Source organism: Berghia stephanieae, chromosome 6 (assembly GCF_034508935.2).
Source record: "Berghia stephanieae isolate SIO BIC M18660-M18661 chromosome 6, UCSD_Bste_1.3, whole genome shotgun sequence".
In the NCBI taxonomy this organism is placed as follows: Eukaryota; Metazoa; Mollusca; class Gastropoda; order Nudibranchia; family Aeolidiidae; genus Berghia; species Berghia stephanieae.
Genome location: NC_088365.1, coordinates 39,661,445 through 39,686,820, shown reverse-complemented (window position 1 = coordinate 39,686,820; position 25,376 = coordinate 39,661,445). Strand labels below are relative to the sequence as shown.

The following is a 25,376-nucleotide window of genomic DNA, read 5'->3' as shown; positions in this document are numbered from 1 at the left end:
ACGAAGCCTAAAAAGTGTCCACCAATGAAAGCATTCAGCGCCATTTTGTTGTTTGCTGAGAATGTAGTAATTACCATTCATTCGGTATCTATGTCAACATAACGACACAAGAAAAACAACAAACAATATCAAAATCCACAATAAAATGTTTCAGAACTGTTGCGTATATTTATGGCACAACGAAGCTGTCAAAAAATGAAGTTAGAGAATGTGTGTAATCATGTATTATAATAACCTGTAATGTGGTTTTCCAACCACCACATCATCTACTACTACAACCACCACCACAATATCATCACTAACACTACTACTACAACCACCAGCCCCACATCATTATCACTACCACTACTACTACACCACCACCAGCACATCATCATCACTACCACTACTACAATCACCACAACCACATCGTCATCACTACCACTACTAATGCAACCACCACCACCATATCATCATCATTACCACTACTACCACAACCACCACCACATCACTACCTCAACTACTACAACCACCACCACAATAGCATCACTACCACTACTACTACAACCACCACAACCACATCGTCATCACGACCACTACTACTACAACAACCACCATATCATTATCATTACCACTACTACTACAACCACCACTACCACCATATCATTACCATTACCACTACTACTACAACCACCACAACCACATCGTCATCACTACCACTACTACTGCAACCACCACTACCACCATATCATCACCATTACAACTACTACTACAACCACCACAACCACATCATCATCACTACCACTACTACTACAACCACCACCACATCATCATCACTATCACTACTACTACAACTACAACCACCACCACATTATCATCACTACCACTACTACTACTGCAACCACCACCACCATATCATCATCATTGAAATATATATATTTTTAATTGAGCTTTATATAGTGCAATATCTACTAAATGTGCTCAAAGCGCTTTACAAGGGGTCCCTGGTCAACATTGAACATGTAGGACGGGACATGACGCCTGTTAGGCGATATTACAATTTTTCGGACAAATACAACTCTGTTAACGGCCAGGTACTCATTTTACACCTGAGTACGGTGAGAGAATGTGAGTAAAGAGCCTTTTCCAAGGACTCAACTATGCGCCGAGCGCGAGGCTCGAACCCAGGACCTTCCGAGCCGGAAGCGAGTGTCATACTACTAGAGCACATAGCCGCATCATTACCACTACTACTACAAACACCACCACCACATCATCATCACGACCACTACTACTACAACCACCACCACCACCATATCATTACCATTACCACTACTACTACAACCACCACCACATCATCATCACTACCACTACTACTACAACTACAATCATCACCACCACCACATCATCATCACTATTACTACTACAACTACAACCACCACCAACACCACATCACCTCACTAACACTCAGTACTACAATCACTACCATTAGGTTTTGGAGCTTTACTTCATTTGAAATAAGGAAACTTCGGAATTGTATTTGGCATTGTGTTTATATATCATAATATAATTCTAATCAGTTATCTATTTAGAACTAGATACTATACAATATGTATGCCAAATACCACCCCAATTCCCCTTTCTTGTGTGCGGGAATTCCTCTTTCGGCATTGAAATTGAGTGTGAGAGAGTCATCACTACACACATAAACAACAGAAACAATTTAAAAACAAGACTATGACACGCAACCACTCACACACGAGGCTATACTATTTATCCTTTTCTCTATATAGAGTAGGACAAGACAAACAATAGCTTGACTCTCGCTACACTTCGCATTGATGTTTGTCGTCTCACGAGTTCAACTCTCGGTCGACCTGTCAATATTCCTTTTTGCCTCGGACGTAATCATTAATAGAATGTTGTGTGGTTTTGACCGTGAAGAAAACCTTAAGAAGTCACATTTATATCATTTTAGAGAGATCGTTTTGAATAATTTTGAGTTAAACGAGCGAGCAGCAACTTGTTTTCATGAACGGCCGATCAGCGCTTGTTTACTATAGTAACGCGATTCCCAGCCAACATCAAAATGGCGGATATTTTTCTCATCGAGGCCGCTGGTTGGTTAGCCAATAAGAGCACCGTACGGTTTTCATTGGGTAAATTCCTTGATATATATATATATATATATATATATATATATATATATATATATATATATATATAATATATATATATATATATATATAATCGGGCTATTTTTACAACAATGTAACAATCCTTTTTCAGGTACAGATTTTGTGCTACAACACCAACTTATTCAAGAACAATGAAGAGGCGTGGAAGAAACCTTACGGCATCGCTGTTTTATCTATTCTAGCTGAGGTAGGAAACAATCTCTCTCTCTCTCTCTCTCTCTCTCTCTCTCTCTCTCTCTCTCTCTCTCTCTCTCTCTCTCTCTCTCTCTCTCTCTAGGATATGTGCAATAGACTGTTTTATTATGATGCTATACCTCTTTGTTTGGGGGAAAACCAGATTTGTGTAATGGCAAAATCATAATTTGTGTAACGATTGATGACTGGCTCAAGTGGGGTGAACACTTGAAAATAATAAGGCATAAGATGTGCAGACGTATCTACTTATTCTATATCAAAACTTTCTGAGTTATTTTATAGAGCAGTAATCGAAAGTGTCTTGTCATTTTGTATAACAGCTTGGGGAGGCTATTGCTTAGGAACAAAATAAATTCAAATATTAAAAAATCCATTAAACGCTAGGTCTATATAAATGATGTTGACGATGTAGATCTTTTATACGAGAAATTTTGTATTCGTAAAATAACTAAAATATTAAAAGACCAGAATCATCCACTAAGACCATCAGTTATTATGTCAGGAAGGAGTGGTCGCCGTTTCTCTGTTTCAACGGAAACAGAGAGACACCGAAAATCTTTTCTGCCGTCCAGTATAAGGCTTTATAACAACAAGCAATAATCATTTTATATAATTATTTCGCATTTTTACTTTCAAAAATGTAAATATTAATTTATTAATGTATTTGTTTTGCAATCTTTTAAATTTTCAATTTAAAGTGACAGTTTTAACTATTTTACAGTGTTGAAATTATTCATATTAAAAAGCGCGGCTCTGGTTATGGAGCTGCTCCTTTTTTATATATACATCCTATTTCCATTGAATTTTTATCTTATTGTGTAAATTATAACACGTCTGTACAAAATAATTTCCTTTTTGGGATGCAATAAAGTATTATTATTAATTATTATTATTATTATTATTATTTATTATTATTATTATTATTATTATTATTATTATATTATTATTATTATTATTATTATTATTATTATTATTATTATTATTTATTAATTATTATTATTATTATTTTATGAGGCGTCCAATTCATTCACCGTTAAAAAAATAATTAAAACAAGCAAATAATTTACGAAGCAGTTCAAGAATCACTTTTTCGCATCCGGTAATACGAAAAAATGTTTTTTGAGGCATATTGACACAAGAGGGGTTCCACATTAGCGCCTACTGCATCCTCGCTCCATATTATCTATCTTCGTCTTTTCGAGATACTGCACATTTTGTTCAATGTAGTAACAAAAGTAAAGAAGGAGTTTGGAACTTTGACAGCAAATTCATGATTTACTTGAGCGCTTTTGAAATTCGATATTATTTCGACACTACTAACTTTTGATATGTCTTAATGATTTCTTGTATATACATAAAGGCTGTCTCCACCAACATTAATGAGTAGGCTCGCATTGCCCATCTACAAAGTGCATCAACCGCAGCAAATCAACAACAAAATATTACGAGCTTAGTCAAGCGAACAAATTACACACAATGTGTAATGTGTTCAGCGCTGGAAGGCTGCTTTTCACAGAGCGCTTAAAATTATTGCATTTTACGGCTGTTTTAAGTGTTATTTCTATATAGGACGAATTTTATTTCATATTCATAGGATTTCGTATGACTTTGTGCTGCTTTTGACGCAAATTCGTGGATTTTAAACAATTAATTTAGCAATATTTTTACGTTTTGTAAATTTTTGCAAGGATTTTATCATCTATTAAAACCATTTTTGTTTACGTTTTACGATTTTAAGGAAAAAACTGAGCTATTTTAATCTTATTACAACAGTCGACGATGAACATCGAGAATGACAACACCTAATTATTGTTTTAACTATTCACCCCAACACCTACGTACAATACGACACACGATTAATAATACACCGAATTTAGAAATAGTGAACCTTTTGAGATCTATTGAATTATTCAAGGCATACAGAAAAATAACAAAAAGAGGAAATAAAGGGGGAAGGAAACAAAAACAAAAAACAAAGAGAAGCCAAAGAAAACATCAAAAACAACTCAATCAAATTACAATGCAATAATTTAAATTCTACTAATACAATGACGGAAGGCAACGGAAAACAACCACCACTAACAAACTTTCCCATGACATCAGCTGTCCCGAACACGTTGAACGTTTCAAACTGGTGCGAAATGAAACAATCACATTGGTCACGTGGAATATACGTACATTAAACCACTTAGGAACATTTGAAAACGTTATTCAAGAAATGAAAAAGTTCCAAATTAACGTCCTTGGAATCTCAGAAACGAAGTGGAAAGGAGAAGGACTAGTTAAAGAAGATGATTTTGTATTGTATTATGCAGGTGGAAAACATCAGAGAATGCGTTAAAGACGCAAACGGCAATATACTTATCAACAACAACGAAATTTTGGAACGTTGGGCAGTATACATAAAAATCTTTACGCGGATGACAAAAGAGGGACGTGCTTGGATAAAGAAATCTCTACTGTAGCACGGGTCCCCATATTATGCGAGAAGAAGTAGAAGCTGCTTGCAAAGAGATGAAAAGGGGGAAAGCGGTAGGCCAAGATAGTTTCTCAATAGAATTGATTGACGCCCTCGACGATCTGGGAATAGACATTCTGACAAAAGCTTTTTAATACGAAAAGGGTGAATTGCCTAATGTTTTGAGACAATCGGTATTCATTACCATAACCAAAAGAAACAAGGAACTATTGAATGTGACCAACACAGAACAATCAGCATAATGAGCCAGGCCACAAAAATTATATTAAGAATACTGATGAAAAGAATGAGGAGCAAGATCTCTCCAGAGATAAGTGACGAGCAGTTTGGTTTTGTTAAAGAAAAGGGTAAAGTAAATCCAATCTTTACATTGAAAACAATAATGCAACGGTCAATCGAAAAACAAAAATCACTTATCTATGCTTCATTGATTATTCCAAAGTTTTTGATTCAGTACAGCACGAAACGCTATTCAAAATCTTAGAAAAGATCGGTGTAGACAGTAAAGACCTTCGACTTGTGAAAAACTTATACTGGAATCAAACAGCGTGTGTCAAACTTGATAATGAAACATCGAAGTTCTTTAACATCGAGAAGGGAGTAAGACAAGGTTGCGTCTTATCTTTTTAACATATATAGTGAAATAATATTCAAAGAAATTGAAGATATGAAAGGAGTCGTCGTTGGAGGGCAGAATATGAATAGCATAAGATATACAGACGATGGTACTCTGATGGCCTACTCTCCAGAACACGTGCAGACAATTTTAGATATACTGGTGTGCAAATGTGAAGAGATGGGCCTGAAACTAAATGTTAAGAAAACCGAATGCATGGTGGTCTCAAATAATGACAACAACGCGGTCTTCTACTTGTCAAGCAAAGGAGAGACCATCAAACAAGTAAAGAAATTTAAATATTTAGGCACTATCAATACCCATGATGCACGTGACATAGAGGATATAAAACAAAGAATAGCAATAGCAAAAAACGTGTTCTATAAAATGCGACCAGTTGTGTCAAATAACAACCTGAAGTTGAAGACCAGAATGAAAGTAGTAGAAACATATGTTATAAGTGCCATTTTATACGGATGTGAAATGTGGACGCTTGACAAAGAATGTACGAGGAGGTTAGAGGCATTTGAGATGTGGGTGTATAGAAGAATGTTGAGGCTATCATGGACAGACAGGTATACGAACAAGGAAGTGTTGGAGAAGGTGAGAAAAGGAAGAATATTGATCGATACCATCAGAAAGAGGCAGTTACGGTTTCTGGGGCATGTGTGGAGAAGAGACGGAACAGAAAAGTTGGTAACATCTGGGATGATCGAAGGAAAGAGAGCTAGAGGAAGACAAAGAATGACTTATTTAAATAACCTAAGAATAGCCAAATGTGATTTTAAAAGCAACACAGATTTCATGCGCACCGCAAAGGATCGTGATTCGTGGAGACTAGCTGACCGGCAACGTGCTCAAGACCACAAGCCACGATGGATGATGAGTCAAGCGAATCGCCGGATAAAACAATCAGACAGTTCACCAAGGCTAAGAATTTCATAGAGAAGAGATGAATATATCGTTCAAAAATCCTGGGTTACAGAAATATATGTGCCCGTTGAATACCGAGAATGCTCACACAAACGCATGATCACAGTGAAAGTAATTTTTTTGAAGTCGTAGAGCATTCCCGCATGTCCGCCAACACAGAAACGATCCATATAAACGACATGTCTTTGTGCCGCAGGCAAAATCTGGTCGATCAATTCCTTATGCCCGGTGTCCACCAAAACAGAATAAAACCAACTAAAAGTCGTCAGTCTTTCGAAAAAAAATAGGACACAATCATTTTCCTACACCTGACTAATAAAAGAGAAGCAAACCTTGTCCACTGGCACCGATTCGGAACGATACGTCTTGATCCCATTCCTGGCAAGACGCAAGGAATAGTTCATGCACTATTTTGGTCGGAACATGTGATGAGTCATCAGCCAATTCCTTCGTCTGAGTTTTATTTTTTTTAAACACATCTAAAGAATAATATCAGAATCGAACTCAGCACCTCAAAATTAATCAAGTATGTGCTCTTATTTTCAATGGGTTATTATTTAAACAATATTATTTCAAATTTATTTAGTATTTATTTTTTTATTCATTCAAGAATGACCTTGTAACAGAGTTTTCTTCTTCTTCTTCTTCTTCTTCTTCTTCTTCTTCTTCTTCTTCTTCTTCTTCTTCTTCTTCTTCTTCTTCTTCTTCTTCTTCTTCTTCTTCTTCTTCTTCTTCTTCTTCTTCTTCTTCTTCTTCTTCTTCTTTTTCTTCTTTTTCTGCTGCTGCTTCTTCTTCTTCTTCTTCTCCTTCTTCTTCTTCTCCTTCTTCTTCTTACTCTCGTATTATTATTATTATTATTATTATTATTATTATTATTATTATTATTATTATTATTATTATTATTATTATTATTATCACCGATGATCATCATCATCATCATTATCATCATTATTATTATCATTATCATTAACATTACCATCATTATCATGTAGTTGCGATTTTGAATTGTTTTGTTCCAGTAACTAGTGAGAACAAAAGGACTTCACTCTAAAAGAGACTTGCAGAAACCGACGGAGTTGAGACTCCTATTATATATTATACTCGTTGCATTTCTGTAGCAAGAATGTCTCGTGGAACAGCCATCTGCGCACAGAAGAAAGACTAGAAGCGTGCTTTTGATTTGCATTGTGACTTTGAGGAAAATGCTGAAATGTGTCCAAATGATCAATACAAACAGCAATGGACAAAATCAATGCTCGACAAATTGTGTGTGTATGTGGGGGGGGGGGGGGAATTATTTCTATGGGGGGCATGAAACTGCTTCTTTTCTGTTACAACTTCACATGGAGACATCATCCATAGCAAAAAGGCAGGAAAATGAGACTGCTTCCCACTGAGGCGGCATGCATCACTTGTGGTATGACGGAAAGATGAGCAAGACTTGCTATTCGTTCATATTGTTCCATTGCAAGAAGATGCGGCGAATTTCCGTTCCTACTAATTGCAGTCCGGGGCCGTCCGCAGCCGTCTGGAGGCCGTCTGGATCCGCTTGGAGCAGTCTGGATGCCATCAGAAGCATTTTGATGCCATCCGGAGCCTCTCCGAACCATCTGGAGGTCGTCTGGAGCCGTTAGAGCCATCCAGAACCCTCTGTCTGTAGCGGCCCAGAAGCCACATGGAGCCTCCAAGAGCCGCTCAGAGCCGTTCGATGGCCATCTGAAGCTTTCTGAAGCAATACGGAGAGAGACCCTCAAAACCGTCGGCATCCGGATGGCTCTAGACGGCTTTTGAATGGTTCAGGACGGTTCAAGCTGGCCTCCAGGTGGCTCTGAGGCCCTCCGGATGGCTTCAGAATGCTTTAGATGACCTCGGGACGGCATCAGACGGCCATGGACGGTATCCGGACGGCTCTAGGAGGTTTCAGGCGACTTCAGGACTGTTACATCAGCTTCAATAGCCTATACAGCCCCAAAGGCTTCTGGATGGCTCTGGACAACTCCAGACGGCCTTAGGACGGTATCATCATCATCATCATCATCATCATCATCATCATCATCATCATCATCATCATCATCATTTTGTAATATGTCTTGTTTATTTATCGAGGCTGCAGGACTTCGTTCAGCAGCTACGTGGACCTTTTTATGCTGGGCGCCGTCCGAGCCAGTATGAATACATTTCCTCCTTGTAACTTTCATTATTAGAAGTGTGGGTCAGGACAAGGCAAGCCTTGTCTGAACGCCGCGTTGGTCCCTATCCTGTTGCTGTTCCAGCACGATTGCATTCAAGCTGGTATCACCTTCAGGGTCATTGGGGCACGCGAGCTCCTGCACGACGGCAACGTGCTGATCCGGTAGCAAGAGGAGTCAGACAGTGGCACATTCCATGCTGGTCAGACGCGATTGATAAACTTCTCGAACAATATGAAAAAACCCAAGACCAGGATTAGCAGAACAGCTATTAAATATCCGTCAAGAGGATAGAAGACAAAGATGGATTGACACAGTAGAAAACTTGGATATGAGACACTCGAGTCGACATGCTTGGCAACTGATTAGGAAACTTAACCCTGAAAACAACGGAACCAAAACCGCTCCACTCGTGTCCGCAGATACTGTGGCACAAGAAATTAAGCAACGCGGACAACACGTTCCAGATCAGATGTTCAAAAGAAATATCCGCAAGGAATACAGAAAAATTCTTGACTCTCTCCCATCATCTGGCTCAATGTGGACCTTCCCTATCAGTCACGAAGAAATACATGAAGGTATCAAAAGTATGAAGAATGGGAAAGCAGCAGGGATCGATGGCATATATCCAGATATGATAACACACCTTGGACACAACGCAAAGAACTGGTTGGCTGCCGTAATGTCTGACATACTTGACAAAGGAAGATACCCACAAACATGGAAACATGCTAGAGTTATAGCCATCCTCAAACCAGGAAACCCAGCAACAGAGCCATCTAGCTATAGACCCATCTCTCTACTATGTTGCCTCTACAATCTACTAGAAAAAATATTAACAAGAAGAACCCCTTACTTGAATCCTATAATCCCAATTGAACAGGCAGGGTTTCAACGAAATAGATGCACAACCGAGCAGGTCCTTGCCCTCACCTCCTTAATTGAAAATGGATTTGAAAAGAAATTAAAAACAGGCACAGTGTATATTGATCTCTCTGCTGCGTATGACACAGTGTGGACTGGTGGCTTGATGCTGAAACTTGCAAAAATAATCCCATGCAGAAAAATATTGAAACTGCTCTCATACATGACAGGACCTAGAAATTTCCATGTGGTACTTGATGGCAACACCAGTAAAGTTAGAAGAAGAAAAAATAGAGTACCACAAGGCTCAGTCTTAGCGCCAGCATTGTTTAACGTCTACATAAGCGACATGCCTCAAACAACTTCCACAAAACTAGGATATGCAGATGACTGGGCCTTAGCATACCAATCAAGAAACTGGGAAGATATAGAAGCAACGCTTAGCAAAGACACCACGGCCATGAAAAGGTATTTTGACAGATGGTATTTAAAAATGAATACGACAAAAACAGTTGCAACTGCATTTCATCTTAACAACAGGGAATCAAAACGAAAACTGATTATCAAGATTGATGACACAACACTGCCAACTGATCAAAATCCAAAATACCTCGGAGTGACACTGGATAGACGGCCGACCTATAGAACCCATCAGGGTACAGCAAGAAAGATAGGGAAACGAAACTGTCTACTCAGAAAACTGGCAGGAACAGCATGAGGAGCATCGCAAACTCTTCTCAGAACATCAACCCTGGCCCTTTGCTACAGTGTGGCAGGATATTGTGCTCCTGTTTGGACGAGAAGTGCCCATACAAACCTTGTTGATGTGAAACTAAGAGACTCGATGCGAATAGTAACTGGATGCCTGAAATCAACTCCAACACAATGGCTGCCAGTCATGAGCGCTATAGCACCACCCCACTTGAGGAGACGGTATGCAACACAGAAATGGATATCCAGAGCTGAAGAAGATAGTGGAACTCCTCTGCAAACCATATACAAAACTGCGCCCCCAACATCAAGACTAAAATCTCGTTCACCTTTCTACCTATCAAAGAAAGGAAACTACAACACGCAAGAAACCTGGTGCGAGGAATGGAAAAGGAATAAACCAACAGGAGGGGAACTAATTGAAGATCCCTGTAAAAGTCTCCCATGTCTACAGGATCAACCAAGAAAATACTGGGTAGCTGCAAATAGACTACGGTCAAAACATACGAGAACAGCTGCTAACATGCACAAATGGGGGCTCCAAGAATCACCAACATGCCCAAAGTGCAACCAGGTACCACAAGATGCAAACCACCTCGTACAAGATTGCCCAGAGACAAAACTTGAAGGGGGATTTGAAACCATCAACAAATGTGATGATGACTTCCGAACCTGGATTGATACCTTGAACATAGAAGTGTAGCCGAACGATACTACTACTACTATCATCATCATCATCATCATCATCATCATCATCATCTTCATTATTATTATTATTATTATTATTATTATTATTATTATTATTATTATTATTATTATTATTATTATTATTATTATTATTATTATTATTGTTATTATTATTATTATCATTATTATTATTATTATTATTATTACAAAACCTCGATTGACAACCATCTAGCTCAAACTAAGAAATGTTAGATGCATTACTTTGTCTCAATTGCCAAAGGGATGTCTGAATTGACACAATGGGGTGTCTGAATTGGATTCAATAGTGTGATGTCACGTTGCTCAGCAACGGCGGCCATCGTGGTTCTAAACAAAGAAAATATGTACTTTGTATTCTTCATGCCGGCTAGAACTATTCATATGTCTTGTGATCAGAATGTTAAATAGTCAAAACATGATCAGATTTATAATGGGGTTTTTTCTTCTGGATACGCTTTTATGCTCGTCGGAGAAATATTTCATAAGGGCGTCCGCCATTGTTCCGATAGTTTAGAGCCAGTTACTAATTTACCATACGACATTACGAGGGAAGTAACGTTACGACTGTTGAAGCGTATTGGCACAACAGAGTGTCATAATTCGAACAACGGTTTCCGAATTGGAACAAGTGACTAGGTCCCATAAATCAAGGCCAAACACACAAATAAAATATAATAAAGGGGTGTTTTTTTTCTTACGAAACCCGCCAAAGTCCACCAAAACCCGCCGAACCCGCCAAAATCCGACAAGGTTATGGGAAGTGGGCAGCCATGCGGAATGAACCATGACTCAGGGAACTGTTCACCAGTGGGAAGTGAACCTGAGACCACAGGGGGTTGATAACAGTGGAGAGTGAAGCCGGGAATATATGGGATTTGGCTGCCAGTGGGGAGGGAACTGTGGTGAAATATGAGATTAAAAACGCGAATGAAATTAAGCACAACCTTTGACCTGTGAGGGACCTCTGAGTGACCCGGAAGACGAGAAGGGAGACCGTTGGTGGCAAGTGACGGTAAAAACCTAGACCTAGATTGGTAAGTGAGACAGAATCATTTTATTGTTCTAACTACAAGCTATTTCGGCGTGAATTATCATTGAAAATGTCGGGGAGGATCGGTGAGATGATTCGTTCATTTAGTGGAGACGGAGATGTGGTTGGGTAGTGGACTAAGGTGAAGTTGGTGGCGAAGCTACTGACAGCATAAATAACAGAATTTTTACCTCTGTTTTTTTTTTTTTTTTGGAAGGGGATGCATTGGCCCTGTATCTATCTCCAACTGAATAATGCTGAACAAAGAAATCTATCGAGAATAGAGGAGAAGATGATGCAGGCATTCGAAGACGGGCCTTTCACTGTTTAATGAGAAATTCAATGGGAAAAGATGGGTGGGGGAGCAGATTGATGTGGATATGAGCCAGTTGAAACGATTGGCGATTTGGCAGGATTTGTTGGTGAAGGTCTTGATAGAGCAGTGCGTCTGCAGATGATCCATAGTCTGCCGGGGTATGTGTCGTCTGAGCTGCAACAGATGTCTAACATGTTTGAGGCGCCGATGAGTGAACTGATATCACGAGCTCGAGTGATAACAGCCACAAGAAAGGGTTCGGGTTTCTCTGTAGCCGCTGCAGCAGGGAAAATGGAGGAGAGATCCAGAATGAACGGAAGTCATGATCGTAAGACCTTGTCAGATAGGACTGTAGGAAGCATTCACGGGAGGTAATCTGCTATAGGTGCAACAAACCAGGTCATATCGCGAGTCAGTGTGAAACGCATCAGGGAGACGGCAGCTGGGTAGCTGGTGCGCCAGCAGCTAACCTTCAAAAGTAGAGGCGCTGTCATCTCTATGTAGGAGGGTGGAAAGGAAGGAGATAGGTATAGATAGGAGTCAAATAGTTTCCCCATAGACTAATGTCTGGTCCCACTTTTATTTTTCCCTTTTATTGTCGGGTAAAATGCTCCTGACACTTGACTGATAGTAAGAGAATGTTTTAGGTTTAAAGAAATAGCTAATAGAAGTAGCGGTAGAGTATTGGCACGTTGTATAGGTATGGGTAGGTTCAGAAGGTAAGTATTAGTCCCCGTTAAAGAAAAAGTATTTTTAATATAAATCAACAGAATTGCCTCATACAATAACAAGTTAACACATAATTCGCCAAAGAATAATAGTGCTGGGTTTAATTCATTAAATATATTCTATGGGTATCAATCTTCATCCCGTATCACAGACTATTCATTTTATTTCGAGTGGCCTTAACTGGCGTGAAGGGTTTTCCGTTATAGCAGACAGTAACCGTTCTGGGTCAGTAGTCTCCATCAACCACTTGCCAGATTTCCACTCTTGTCTCTTTTTGTAGCCAGTTCCGGATGGTTAGTAGTGACCTGTTGCCTTATGGGCCGTTCTGTTTGTTCAATCACAGGAGGTCGGTTCAGTCATTCATGCTGGGTCCTTCTCCGCTGAAGGTTTCGTTAATAACCGATCTGTGAAAATACCGGAGCAAATCTTTGACTAGGTTGCAACATTTTAATATTCTATGAATAGTGGGGTCGTGAGGGATTTCAATTAATACCCATGACATCACCACTATTTACTTGTGTTAATCAGTAATTTAATAAATGGGACACATCGAGTTAGTGGGAAAGAGAACATAATAATCAATGCATAGAAATACTATATAGAACTATCGAGTATTGCGATAGCCCTTTGGTAATGTAGTTCGCGCAACGTTATTCATTCATTTAGAAGGCATAATAGCATATATACAATATTATAATACATATATAAATATATATCTATAAAGTTAGTTAATGAATATTTTTATAGTAACACGAGTATCAATTACTGTTAATAGCATGAGTTATTGATTTCTGTTATTTTTGGTTGTGTCTACTTACGTCCAGGCGAAAACACAATATTAATTATCACTCCTATATACTAGTTTAATTGGCATTAATTAATGGAAGCACAATGTAAATCTATTACTGACCCTCCTTCACACATGTTTCTCGCTGTGTAAGAACTTTCGAGTTTCTTATAGAGCAGTGAGCTCAAAGTAGATGGAATGGGAGAGAGACATAATTTCTCCCTATATCGGTTTCTCTCGGGAGTTTGAGAATCTCACGGAGCCAACAATATTCCAGGACCTAGGAATGCCTGGTTTATTATTGGTTGTTTTCTGTAGACCAATCGTGTTCTGGGTGTCGTAACGTTAGGGACCGTACTCTGGTGAATTTCTAATTGGGTTGGTTACGTGCCGTTACCATTGACAATCTCGCACATGGCTCACACATAGGTGAGAATTGAAAGACTCAATGCGGTTTCAACTCTGTAGCTAACCACATGGCCTTTTTAAATTTTGCCTAGAGCGATAACGATTAACACATGGCAATGTGTGAGAGTAGATGTAAGGATTATGTATTGATTTATTTACAATCCTGGGAAAGTTGAGACTGGGAAAGTTATTAAGGCGATTGAAATATATCACTAAAGTTGAGGCGATTGAAATAAATCACTACAGGCGCGTCTTCCAGTCATCGACGTCAGTGTGATGGGGAGGTCGGTATAGGCATTGGTGGATTCTGGATGTATGGTAACTGTGGTGTGTTCCATAGATAACACAGGACTAGATAGGACAACAGGGGGGAAAACGTCATCAAAAGTGGCTAGTGAGAGGTCGAGCGCCGCCATTTTATTTTTTATGTAACCAGGGACACTGCGCGATTTAATCTCTATGTTAATGACTTTGATTGAGCTCGTTTAAACTTGATTTGTGGACGGAAAATAGAAAAAAGGGTCAGGTCAATGATGATAAACTAAATTAGACATATTAAACTACACTTTTACTTGAACATTTTAACTTGGCTCCATTGATCTAGTTTATATTGTTTTTTGTTTAAATTTTTTTTTAAATGTCCTACATGTTAAATGTTGCTGTTTACCAGGGACCCCATGTAAAGCGCTTCGAGCACATTAGTGGATACTGCGCTATATAAAGCTCAATTTTTTTATTTTTTTATTTTTGGTTTATATTAATAACAATGGTAGCTATAGAAATCAAACATACATCGACAAATAGACAAAAGAGAAAGTGACTTGCTTACTTGGATCTATCTATCTATCTATCTATCTATCTATCTATCTATCTATCTTTCTATCTATCTTTCTATCTATCTATCTATCTATCTATCTTCTATCTATCTATCTATCTATCTATCTATTCTATCTATCTATCTATCTATCAATCTATCTATCTATCTATCTATCTATCTATCTATCTATCTATCTATCTATCTAAGCCCCTCCCACGCCGATTATTTATGACATGTGTCCAATTAAATTTACCATCCCTGGACCGACAGCGGTTCATACAATTCTTTGATTTTACACCGCCATTAATCGACTCGACGAATATTAATGAGTGGGACTCGTCTCTTTGAACCTGATGTTCGGACTTGCTTGTTCATTTCACACCAACCTGTTTTATGACACAATGGAGGAATGGAATAAAAGTGAGGAGAACGTGGAAATTCTTTTCCCGTTGATTTCACAGAATGACAGATGATGATGATGATGATGATGATGATGATGATGATGATGATGATGATGATGATGATGATGATGATGATGATGAAGATGATGATGATGATGATGATGTATCTCGTGTGATTCAAAAGCGTTGTTTGTTTTTATAATATATATATATATATATATATATATATATATATATATATATATATATATATATATATATATATATACTGAGAGTCCTGCCTCACTAATTAATTCCTGAGCGTTGAGATGGTGACGCAACTATTACATACAAGACCTTGCAGTCGAGTCGGCAGGGCTTTTGGGTTACACAACCACTATTTACCCATCGGTCAGCGGTACTCTTTGATGCATACAACACTCACCGCCTTTACACAAAGCCGCCTGCCCATAAATCAAGAGATGATCTCCTAACTGTTCACAAGCGAACTGTCAAACGAGCAATCGATGATTGGATAAGAATCTCAAGGTCTCATATAATAAGGTAAGTTTTGGAGAGGTGACTTCCCCCCACCCGTCATCGGACAGAACTTTCATTGCGTTATATCATATAAGCTCCGCCTCCTCTTTCTATTCCGGAGTGACGAGATTAGACGAGAAGACGCGAGAAAAAATTGAACACGTGATCGGTAAGTCGATCGTTAGGGCTGCTTCGGCTTGTAACTATAACTCCGTATTTACTGAAATTGTGTCTACATTTGTAAATAAACAAACAACAAACAAAAAACAAAAACAAGAGAAAAAAAATCCCAAATCGGATAACTTGGATGTATATTTTCATTGTTTTAAGAAATATTCTATAATTACAATTAAAGAACGCAAGAAAGAGTAAGACAAAGGGTTTTTGTTCAAATAGGGAACAAATTAATGTAGATTCCATGAGCACACAATCAATGTGATTCGGGCACAGACTCTGTTAATAAAGGAAACAATAAACAATGAAAAGTAAAAATATATCTGAATGGCTACTACCTTTACTACCCCCCCCCCCCTCATCTTTTTTTCAAGCATTTTAATCCCAACCCCCCCCCCCCCCCCCCACCCACCCCTGACAAATACCCTCTCTCTACACACTTTTCAATCAACCAATTAAAATTGACAATGATTTCTATGCCCCTCCCAATTAGCTGATAAAATGACAAATCATATTATCCAGCAATCGCGAATCGGCGTAATAACGGTAGGTAAAATAGCTCCTACTCTGATTCTTGATGAATTTTGTGGAGACGATTAACATTTCTTTTTGATGTTACATAACTATCAACCGACATTCCACATATTAATGAGAAGACACAAAGAGTGAAACTCACCTCTTTGAACTTGCTGATCAGTCTCTCGAACTGATGATGACACATACCTAGTATTAGTAGATACCATGTGTGAAATGTGAAGAACGTACGAAATTGCGGATTCCATCCCTTTGATCTAACAATGTAGACAAGTCAATGTCATGTATGGTGAGAGGGCAAGAGAAGAACACCCCCCACACACAAACACACACTTCTCTCTCCCTCTCGCTCTCTCTCTCTCTCTCTCTCTCTCTCTCTCTCTCTCTCTCTCTCTCTCTCTCTCTCTCTCTCTCTCTCTCTCTCTCTCTCTCTCTCTCTCTCTTTCTTCGTTGTAGTCATCGTCATAGTAGTGGTAGTAGTAGAAGTAGTGGTAGTAGAAGTTGTAGTAGTAGTAGTAGTAGTAGTAGTAGTAGTAGTAGTAGTAGTAGTAGTAGTAGTAGTAGTAGTGGTAGTAGTAGTAGTAGTAGTAGTAGTAGTAGTAGTAGTAGTAGTAGTAGTAGTAGTAGTAGTAGTAGTAGTAGTATAATAGATTGATAGTTGGATGGATTGATGACCAAGTTGATCGACCATGTTCACACTTTCATCACACCCTCACAGCATTTTGTTTATTTATTTTTATGCAATTTTTCCATTTTCCAATGGAAAAGTAATAAACCAACAAGATGGGAACTAATTGAAGATCCCTGTAAAATTCTCCCAGGTCTACAGGATCAACCAAGAAAATACTGGGTAGCTGAAAATAGACTACGGTCAAAACATACAAGAACAGCTGCCAACATGCCCAAATGGGGGCTCCAAGAATCACCAACATGCCCAAAGTTTAACCAAGCACCACAAGATGCAATCCACCTCGCCCAGAGACAAAACTGGAAGGGGGATTTGAAACCATCAACTAATGTGATGATGACTTCCGAACCTGGATTGATACCTTGAACATAGAAGTGTAGCCGAACGATACTACTACTATGCAATTTTTGCTAACAACGCGTCTGTTCTGTACCTCGTATATCGTCAGACTCTCTCTATTCTCGATTCATCCCATAACTGCTTTCATCTTAAATACGATGGCGGCGATTAGCCAATAAAAAGTGGCTGTTGTCCGGTCTGCGGTAGTCTGTGGTGTGTTCTGAACTTGTTGGACAGTGTGAAGGTTCTACTGAGGTGATTGCGTTTGATGGATCACGTGGACCTGTGGAGAATTGCAAAGATTAGAAATTGTAATTGGGGGCGCCAAATGTGTTGTAGATGCAGTAGTGGCAGAGTTGGTACTGAGTGGTGTTATGGTCGTATTGGGGATGGATGTGATTGAGAAACTGGGAGGAGTAAGAATACCCAAAGAAGGAGTGTGTTTTGAAGGCTTGTTAGACAGCGCCGTGAATCATCGGAATGACAGTGGGGAGACTAGTATCGACAAGCCAGCTGAAAAGATGAGTGAAGTACGACAAGTGGAGATAGAAACAGTTAGGTGCAAATCTCGGAGGATGTTGACTTTGATATTATATACATTTTCTCATGTGATTCCAAATCATGTTAATGGTATGCTATTCGCAAATAAATCATATTTTTATGTTTCTTGTATCTTTTACGAAACGCAGATTGGAAACGGACCGAATGTGGATACAAATGAACCCTTCCGACGTCTTGTTAAAATGGCAGTGAAAATTCCATGGAAAGGTAATGGTTTGGTACAAAATTTGTAGGGATTTTGGTTCGATGTTTTATTATGCAATTAATGTTTACAACCCCCTCCTTCTTCCCCTCCCTAGTTCTTTTCGCGAAAAATGTTGGTTGCTTTTTGTTATACAATGAGCACAGTATAATGTAAACAACAAGAGACAAGCTATAGAGTGGCCGAAAATGAATGAACTCTACTTCAAAGGAAATCGTTTAAGGCGAGGGAGAGGGGCACTCTAAAGAAACTTTTTATATTCCTTATATTCTTTTTGTTTTTTTAAAATCATGTTTACAAATAATAAAGATATGTTCAAGAATTATAAACCTATATGTATATTGTTTTCAATGATTTTAAAACATAGGTCTCTGACGTGGAAAAATCTCCCCGTCAATAGGTTATTTGCAAGACTTTCATGAAAAATATTATTCTCAAATGAGCTGTACTAGCATCGCAAATTACAACATCAAATATTTACCCTAATAGTGCATTTCAATATTACATCATGCTTCGTGAATAAAAAGCGATTCATTATTTTATCTGGTCTCTATAAGAGAGTATGTCGATGACGTTACGCTTTTACCATCCACAGTTACTTCCCTTGAACTAAGTGCACTGTAACTTTCTATCGCGTTGTTTACATTAGAGAGAGAGAGAGAGAGAGAGAGAGAGAGAGAGAGAGAGAGAGAGGGGGGGTTCGTTTTATCGTGTATTCATTGTATAGTGGAAGGAGGGTGGTGGTTTTTGAGACAATAAGCAATGTGGGTGAACCCAAAGAAAAAGGGGAGGAGAGTTTAATAGCTGACAATAATTGACCACAAGGGGTTGTGATAACTAGTGACATGTCCTAAATAACCTTAGGTTGCAGCTCAAATAAGAAGATTCAATTATATGATCTCATGTAAGTCATTACAAATTAAGCCCCACACCCTCCTCTTCAAGCTGTCATCTGACTCCAAATGGAAACAATGCTACAAGTGATTTGACCAGTCCCATTTTTAAAATTGCAATCTCATTGGTCAGTATGTTTCCCATTTATTGACTTTGACTTCTTTTGAAACGAAGGGCTTTCTTATACTATCCCTACCTATTCTTTGCCCCACCCCAGCGTGAACAGACAATAGGTCACATAACCCGGAAGAGACTCGATTCTATTGGGGGCCAAAAAACTGGCCCTCATTGTATCTGTACGAATGACGAAACGTTTAAAACGCTTTTTAAAAGTGCCTCTCTCCAACTGTATAATTTTATTGAGAAATTATATTTTTCATGATTCTAGTTTAAATAAGTATTACTCTGATGATAGCTAACCTTGATTATAATTGCTTAAATCACACATGGGTTAATTAAGGGCAATGCAAATTGATAGTTATTATTTTGTAAACAGTACGAAATATCTAGAAGGAACCCCATAAAATCTGAATACTATTTCTATCACAAATTGCCTTGTTTATGGACAATAAATATCTATTATTATCATTATAATTATGATGATGATGATAATTAAAATGATAATAATAATAATAATAATAATAATAATAATAATAATAATAATAATAATAATAATAATAATAATAATAATAATAATAATAATAATAATAATAATAATAATAATAATAATGAGGATATTATCATGACATGATTACTACTTATTACTAAGAAGACTATATATATTTCATATTTCCTTGTTATTTTTGTTAGTTCATATTCTCCATTAGCATTGACATGTACTTTTAATCTAAGTCTATTAACTTAAGAGTAATTGTAGTGAGGGATAGAAATGCTATTATTCACATTGTTGGAATACAACTTGACAAGTAGTGAAGTAAGAAAAAGAAAGTGACAAATATCCAAATCTAAGGGTGTCTACTTACATGTCATGAATATCACAACCATAAATTAATCCTCAGAAATATTTATCCAAATAAGAAATACACCATAATCTTAATCCATTGGAAGAATAATCCAGATGATTCCATTTAATGATACAATTTGCAACTCACTCTGCGTTTAACGGGCTTGTGACAGTCACATTCAAAATGTGGCCGCATTAAGTTTTTTTTGTTTTTTTTTTTGTTTGTTTTTTTGTTGTTTTTTTTAAAATAAATACATATAAATACATACATGGCCCTGTAAGTAATATTGGCAATTCTGAGGATATAAGAAGAAAATTATTTGAGAGTGTCTCTGAAATTCGAGAATTAATATTCACATTCGTGGACATAAAAATTTAACATTGGGGCACAGGTGTGGGGGGGGGGGGAGGGGGGTGAAAGGATGCTTGATAATAATGTCTCATGTTGATGTCAGCTTTCTTATCTTCCTTGCACTCCGCTCAACATTTCTTTCCTCCACATTTTCCCTGCAATAATTCTTTAGCAAAATATTAACGAGTCTTGAAATTGCAGCGTCTGGTATGGAACAGTCCAATCTGGAAAAAACGAGGAAATTCTTTGAATAAATTGAGATATCTACGCCTACATGATAGCTCAACTGTCTGTCTGAGATCCAAAACACAAGAGAACAAATTGAAAAAGTCCTTCTGAAGGACAGCTCAAACCACCACGGGAAAGCGTGGCTGTAAAAGAAGTAGTCTCAGTGGGAAACGATGACATGTTACCTTGGAGATCCGGGTGTTTTGATGCAATATAACCAGCAATATAAAAAAGAGGCATTGTCTCATCAGTTGACAGTTTACTAGGAAAGTCTGGAAGTGAATCTAAAAGCAAAATATCATTGTCAGAAAATGGAAGGTCACATAAATTACAAGCATGCGGTGCTCCACAGTAATCAACATCTGTTATCATGCTCTCCAGCATGAGCTTTGCACGATCAATGGTATTGGTATGTGAGGCATTCTCTACTGAAATGTAATAGTTACACCCTGCTGATCTGCGTAAGTGACCAAAATGGCTTTCAATATCATCCTGTTGAAAAAAAAACCAAGAGTGACATAATCATGATGGAGACTGTTATCTGAGGACAAGAGAAAATGTGCCAAATCAATAAAGCACTTGCAGGTCCAGAAGAGAGCCTTGGCTGTATCTGCTGTAAGAGAATGCATACGGGGATTAGAAAGTGGAGTAAGATGTAATGCCATATCTGCCCATGAGTTCAGAATATCCAGCTGGTGATGCTCTTCATCCCTGATTACTGCCATATCAGGATCTCGAATTCGAGTCTGTCGGAGAGGATCTTTTGTATTGAAAACTTTCCATAAACATATCACATTATCAATGAATATAGCCGTATCTTTCCACGACTGTGTCGAAGCTGATGAAGTCTTGAGGGCTGCACTTGTTTTTTTTCTGAAAAGACAACAAGAACAAGAGAAACTTTCTGCTTTTCGATGTTAGAAGGCCTAAGACAAACATTATTTAATTTAGACATGCGCAATGAAAATTCAGATGTTTCATGATCATATAGTGCGATCAAATCCGACCATTTTGCCATCTTCTTGTCTGTGGGGTGAAAAAGCAATGGTACCAGTTCTTTCTGAAATCTAATTATTACGTATGTTCTTTAACAGGTGAACTGGATCAAAAAAAAAGAGGTTTCTGATTAGTTGAGACTGGGGATTTAGCAATCCAAGGCTTTTGCTCATCATCTCTGTCAAATTTCTGAAAAAAATACTGATTTACTCTAGTATTATCACATACAATGGCGACAACATTTCCTCCACATTCCTCCACAGTTGTAATGACTTCAGCAACCTGTTGAAATTGAAATTCGGAAGTTAATGAATGACACGGAACAAGTCTGGCAAGGAAAGATTTTGAACCAAAAAAAAAACATTTCACCATAATACCAAGCATTACTGTAGCTGCTCTGTCAGGATAATCATGAGCATAACCAAAGACTTCACCACCACGATACGACAAAGAGGCTTTGATGTAAATTTCATCCACAATCAATATACATCCCCGGCTGCGCTCACTGATGCTCCTGAAAATATTTTTGCTGACAGCAGTAATTTTCTGTAAAGTAGAAATGGATGGTAATTGTAAATAATTCCTAACCTGTGAATAAAAAGAACGAGACAACGAATACCAACTAAAAGCAGTAAAAAGGTCCTCGGTGGGGTAAATGCGTTTATTTTTAGAGGCATTAAGAATGTAAACATTACGTTGTAGAAATTTAACCTGTGGAACTTCTTCATCATTGGAAATTACATACTTAATCAATGCATCAAGCCCACTCCAACACTTCACTTGCTTGTCACTAGAAATAAAGTTTGGATAATTCTTTATTTTTCTGACACCCTTGTAGCATTCAAATGATAAAGCCAGAGAACCTGAGGAAGATAATATATTAAAAAACATAGAAAAATCACAAATTGGACCATCTCTACGTATACTACAGAAAGGGTAGAGCCCTCTTGCCTTCTCAAATCCAACAACACCTCCTACATGATGGCCAAGCAGAAGCATGTTAATAAAGCGTTCATGAAAATCCTTTCCATCAAACAAATCTCTTGCACGAAATTCAGCCATTTCATCAATAACAACAGCTCTTGACTCTGCTGTTGCTCTGTCTGTAGTACGACAAGTATGTCTGCCAGCCTGTAGAGGGATACAAGATTTTGGAACGTTAGGGAAAATAGAAGGTGGATTAGCAGGTCGAAAGGCTCTTCCAACGGTTCGAATCATTTCAGTGTCTTTCGGCCAATGTAAAGAACACACGCCCATGTTATCAGTCACATCCTCAAATTTCAATACGTTGGGCAGACGTGAAATCCAAAGCCTTTTTGTTTCATCGCCAGTTGGAAAACGATAAACAGAAATCTTTTTTCATCTGATGCCGATGTGGATTATCGCGAGTGGGACGATATCCACTTCGACAATTTACGACTGAGCACTTTCTCCCTTTTATATTAAATCCTGTTGGAAATCATAAATAAATTAATCCTGAAATGTTAGAATTCTGTGGAAATAAGAATCATTTCATTTAAAAAATCACTCTAAATAGGGAAAAAATCAAATTTAACAGACTCTCATCAAAACACGCCATGCCTGATAACATTGGATGAGAAAGAGAACGTAGAAATCTTAGGCCTTGACGCATTCCACGTCCGGTATGTATGACCTCAATGCCCCACCCCCTCCCTCATTTTCCCCCCTTTCTTTATCTACCAGTCTCGCTCTCTTTTTTGACTCCCTCGTGTTTCTTTCACATACACACACACACACACACACACACACACACATATATATATATATATATATATATATATATATATATATATTATATATATATATATATATTTATATATATATATATATATATATATAATATATATATATAAAATTATAAAACAAAAACCATGAAATAATAGTGCTCAACTTTAGTATAAAAGGAGCTATTTATAAACAGTTCGACTACAGTTCGCGAAAACCTTCGACAACATCACCGAAGAAGAAATACATATTATCCTGCACTCGAAGAATACATCACTTTACAATAATGGAATAGCATGGACAAAAAAATCAACAAACTTTGATGTCACCATGGGAAGCTACGATGGAGCAGAGACATGCGAGCTCGTCGGACTATATCTACTTTCTCAAATGCAAAATCTTGATATAAACATTGGACTATACAGGGACGACGGACTCGCATTGTGCAACAAAACACCGAGACAGACGGAATTAATAAAGAAAAAAATATGCAAAATCTTCCAGGACAACAATCTGAAAATTACAACCGAAGCCAACAAAAAAACATTCGACTTCCTGGACATAACCATCAACCTAAACGACGGCACCTATCAACCATTTTCAAAACCCAACAACATCCCATTGTACGTTCATAGACACAGCAATCATCCGCCATCTATAATAAAAAACATCCCCGAGAGCATTAACAAACGACTATCTAACAACTCTACAAACAACAACATATTCAAGGATGCAATCCCACCGTACACAAACGCATTACAAAAAAGTGGATATAACTACAAACTAGAATATGAGGAAGAGACCATTACCACCCCAACAAAAAAACGACAAAGAAAACGACACATAACATGGTTCAACCCACCCTACAGCAAGAATGTGACAACTTCTATCGGTAATAAATTCTTCAATCTACTACAAAAATGCTTCCCTCCCGGCCACGTTCTACACCCAATCATGAACAAAAACACCATCAAATTAGGATACACCTGCATGCCAAACATACAAAACATTATTTCATCCAACAATAACCGAAAACTATCACAGCCAGATCAGCCCAGCAACAACCTAGAGAAAAAATGCAACTGTAGGACCCAGACAACATGCCCACTAAACGGCAATTGCCTGACTCAAAACGTAATTTATCAAGCCACAGTAACACGACCAGACACACCAAAACAAGAAACATACGTTGGCCTCACCGAGTGTCCATTCAAAACCAGATACAACCTGCATACATCTTCCTTCAGAAACATACACAAACGACATTCTACTGCACTAAGTGAACACATTTGGAACCTCAAAGAAAAAACATACAACACAGCATCACATGGAAAATCATCTCCAGAGCACAGTCGTACTCCCCCTCTTCTAAGATTTGCAACCTCTGCTTGGAAGAAAAATTCTTCATCATCACTAAACCGAACATAGCAACACTCAACAGAAGAAACGAACTAACTTCCTCATGCAGACATAGAAACAAACATCTTTTATGTAATTAAGAACTTCCATAAACACGAATCTATAAAAATACGAAAACACAACAATCTACTTTCACTTCCATTTACTGATGAGAGCAACCCTCGATAACAACGTTGTAGAAGTCAAACTATCTTAATTATCTTTCAAATGTTTATATATATATATATTATATATATATATATATATATATATATATATATATATATATATATATATATATATATATATATATATATATCTTTATTCTATTTAGCTTCTGCCTTCTGCAATGCACATACATGCACTCTCTCTCTCTCTCTCTCTCTCTCTCTCTCTCTCTCTC

General features: G+C 37.9%; 1 protein-coding gene across 3 annotated transcripts in view; it reads left to right on the top strand.

Moving 5' to 3' along the window:
* LOC144975020 (carbonic anhydrase-related protein 10-like) overlaps positions 1-25,376 on the top strand; it is a 306,136-nt gene that overhangs the window by 234,141 nt on the left and 46,619 nt on the right. For all 3 annotated transcript variants that reach the window (XM_078918664.1, XM_078918663.1, XM_078918661.1), the window contains 2 exons: positions 2,269-2,364; positions 18,322-18,400. In XM_078918664.1, coding sequence (XP_078774790.1) covers positions 2,269-2,364; positions 18,322-18,400 — 175 coding nt within the window. The remainder of the gene's footprint in view (positions 1-2,268; positions 2,365-18,321; positions 18,401-25,376) is intronic.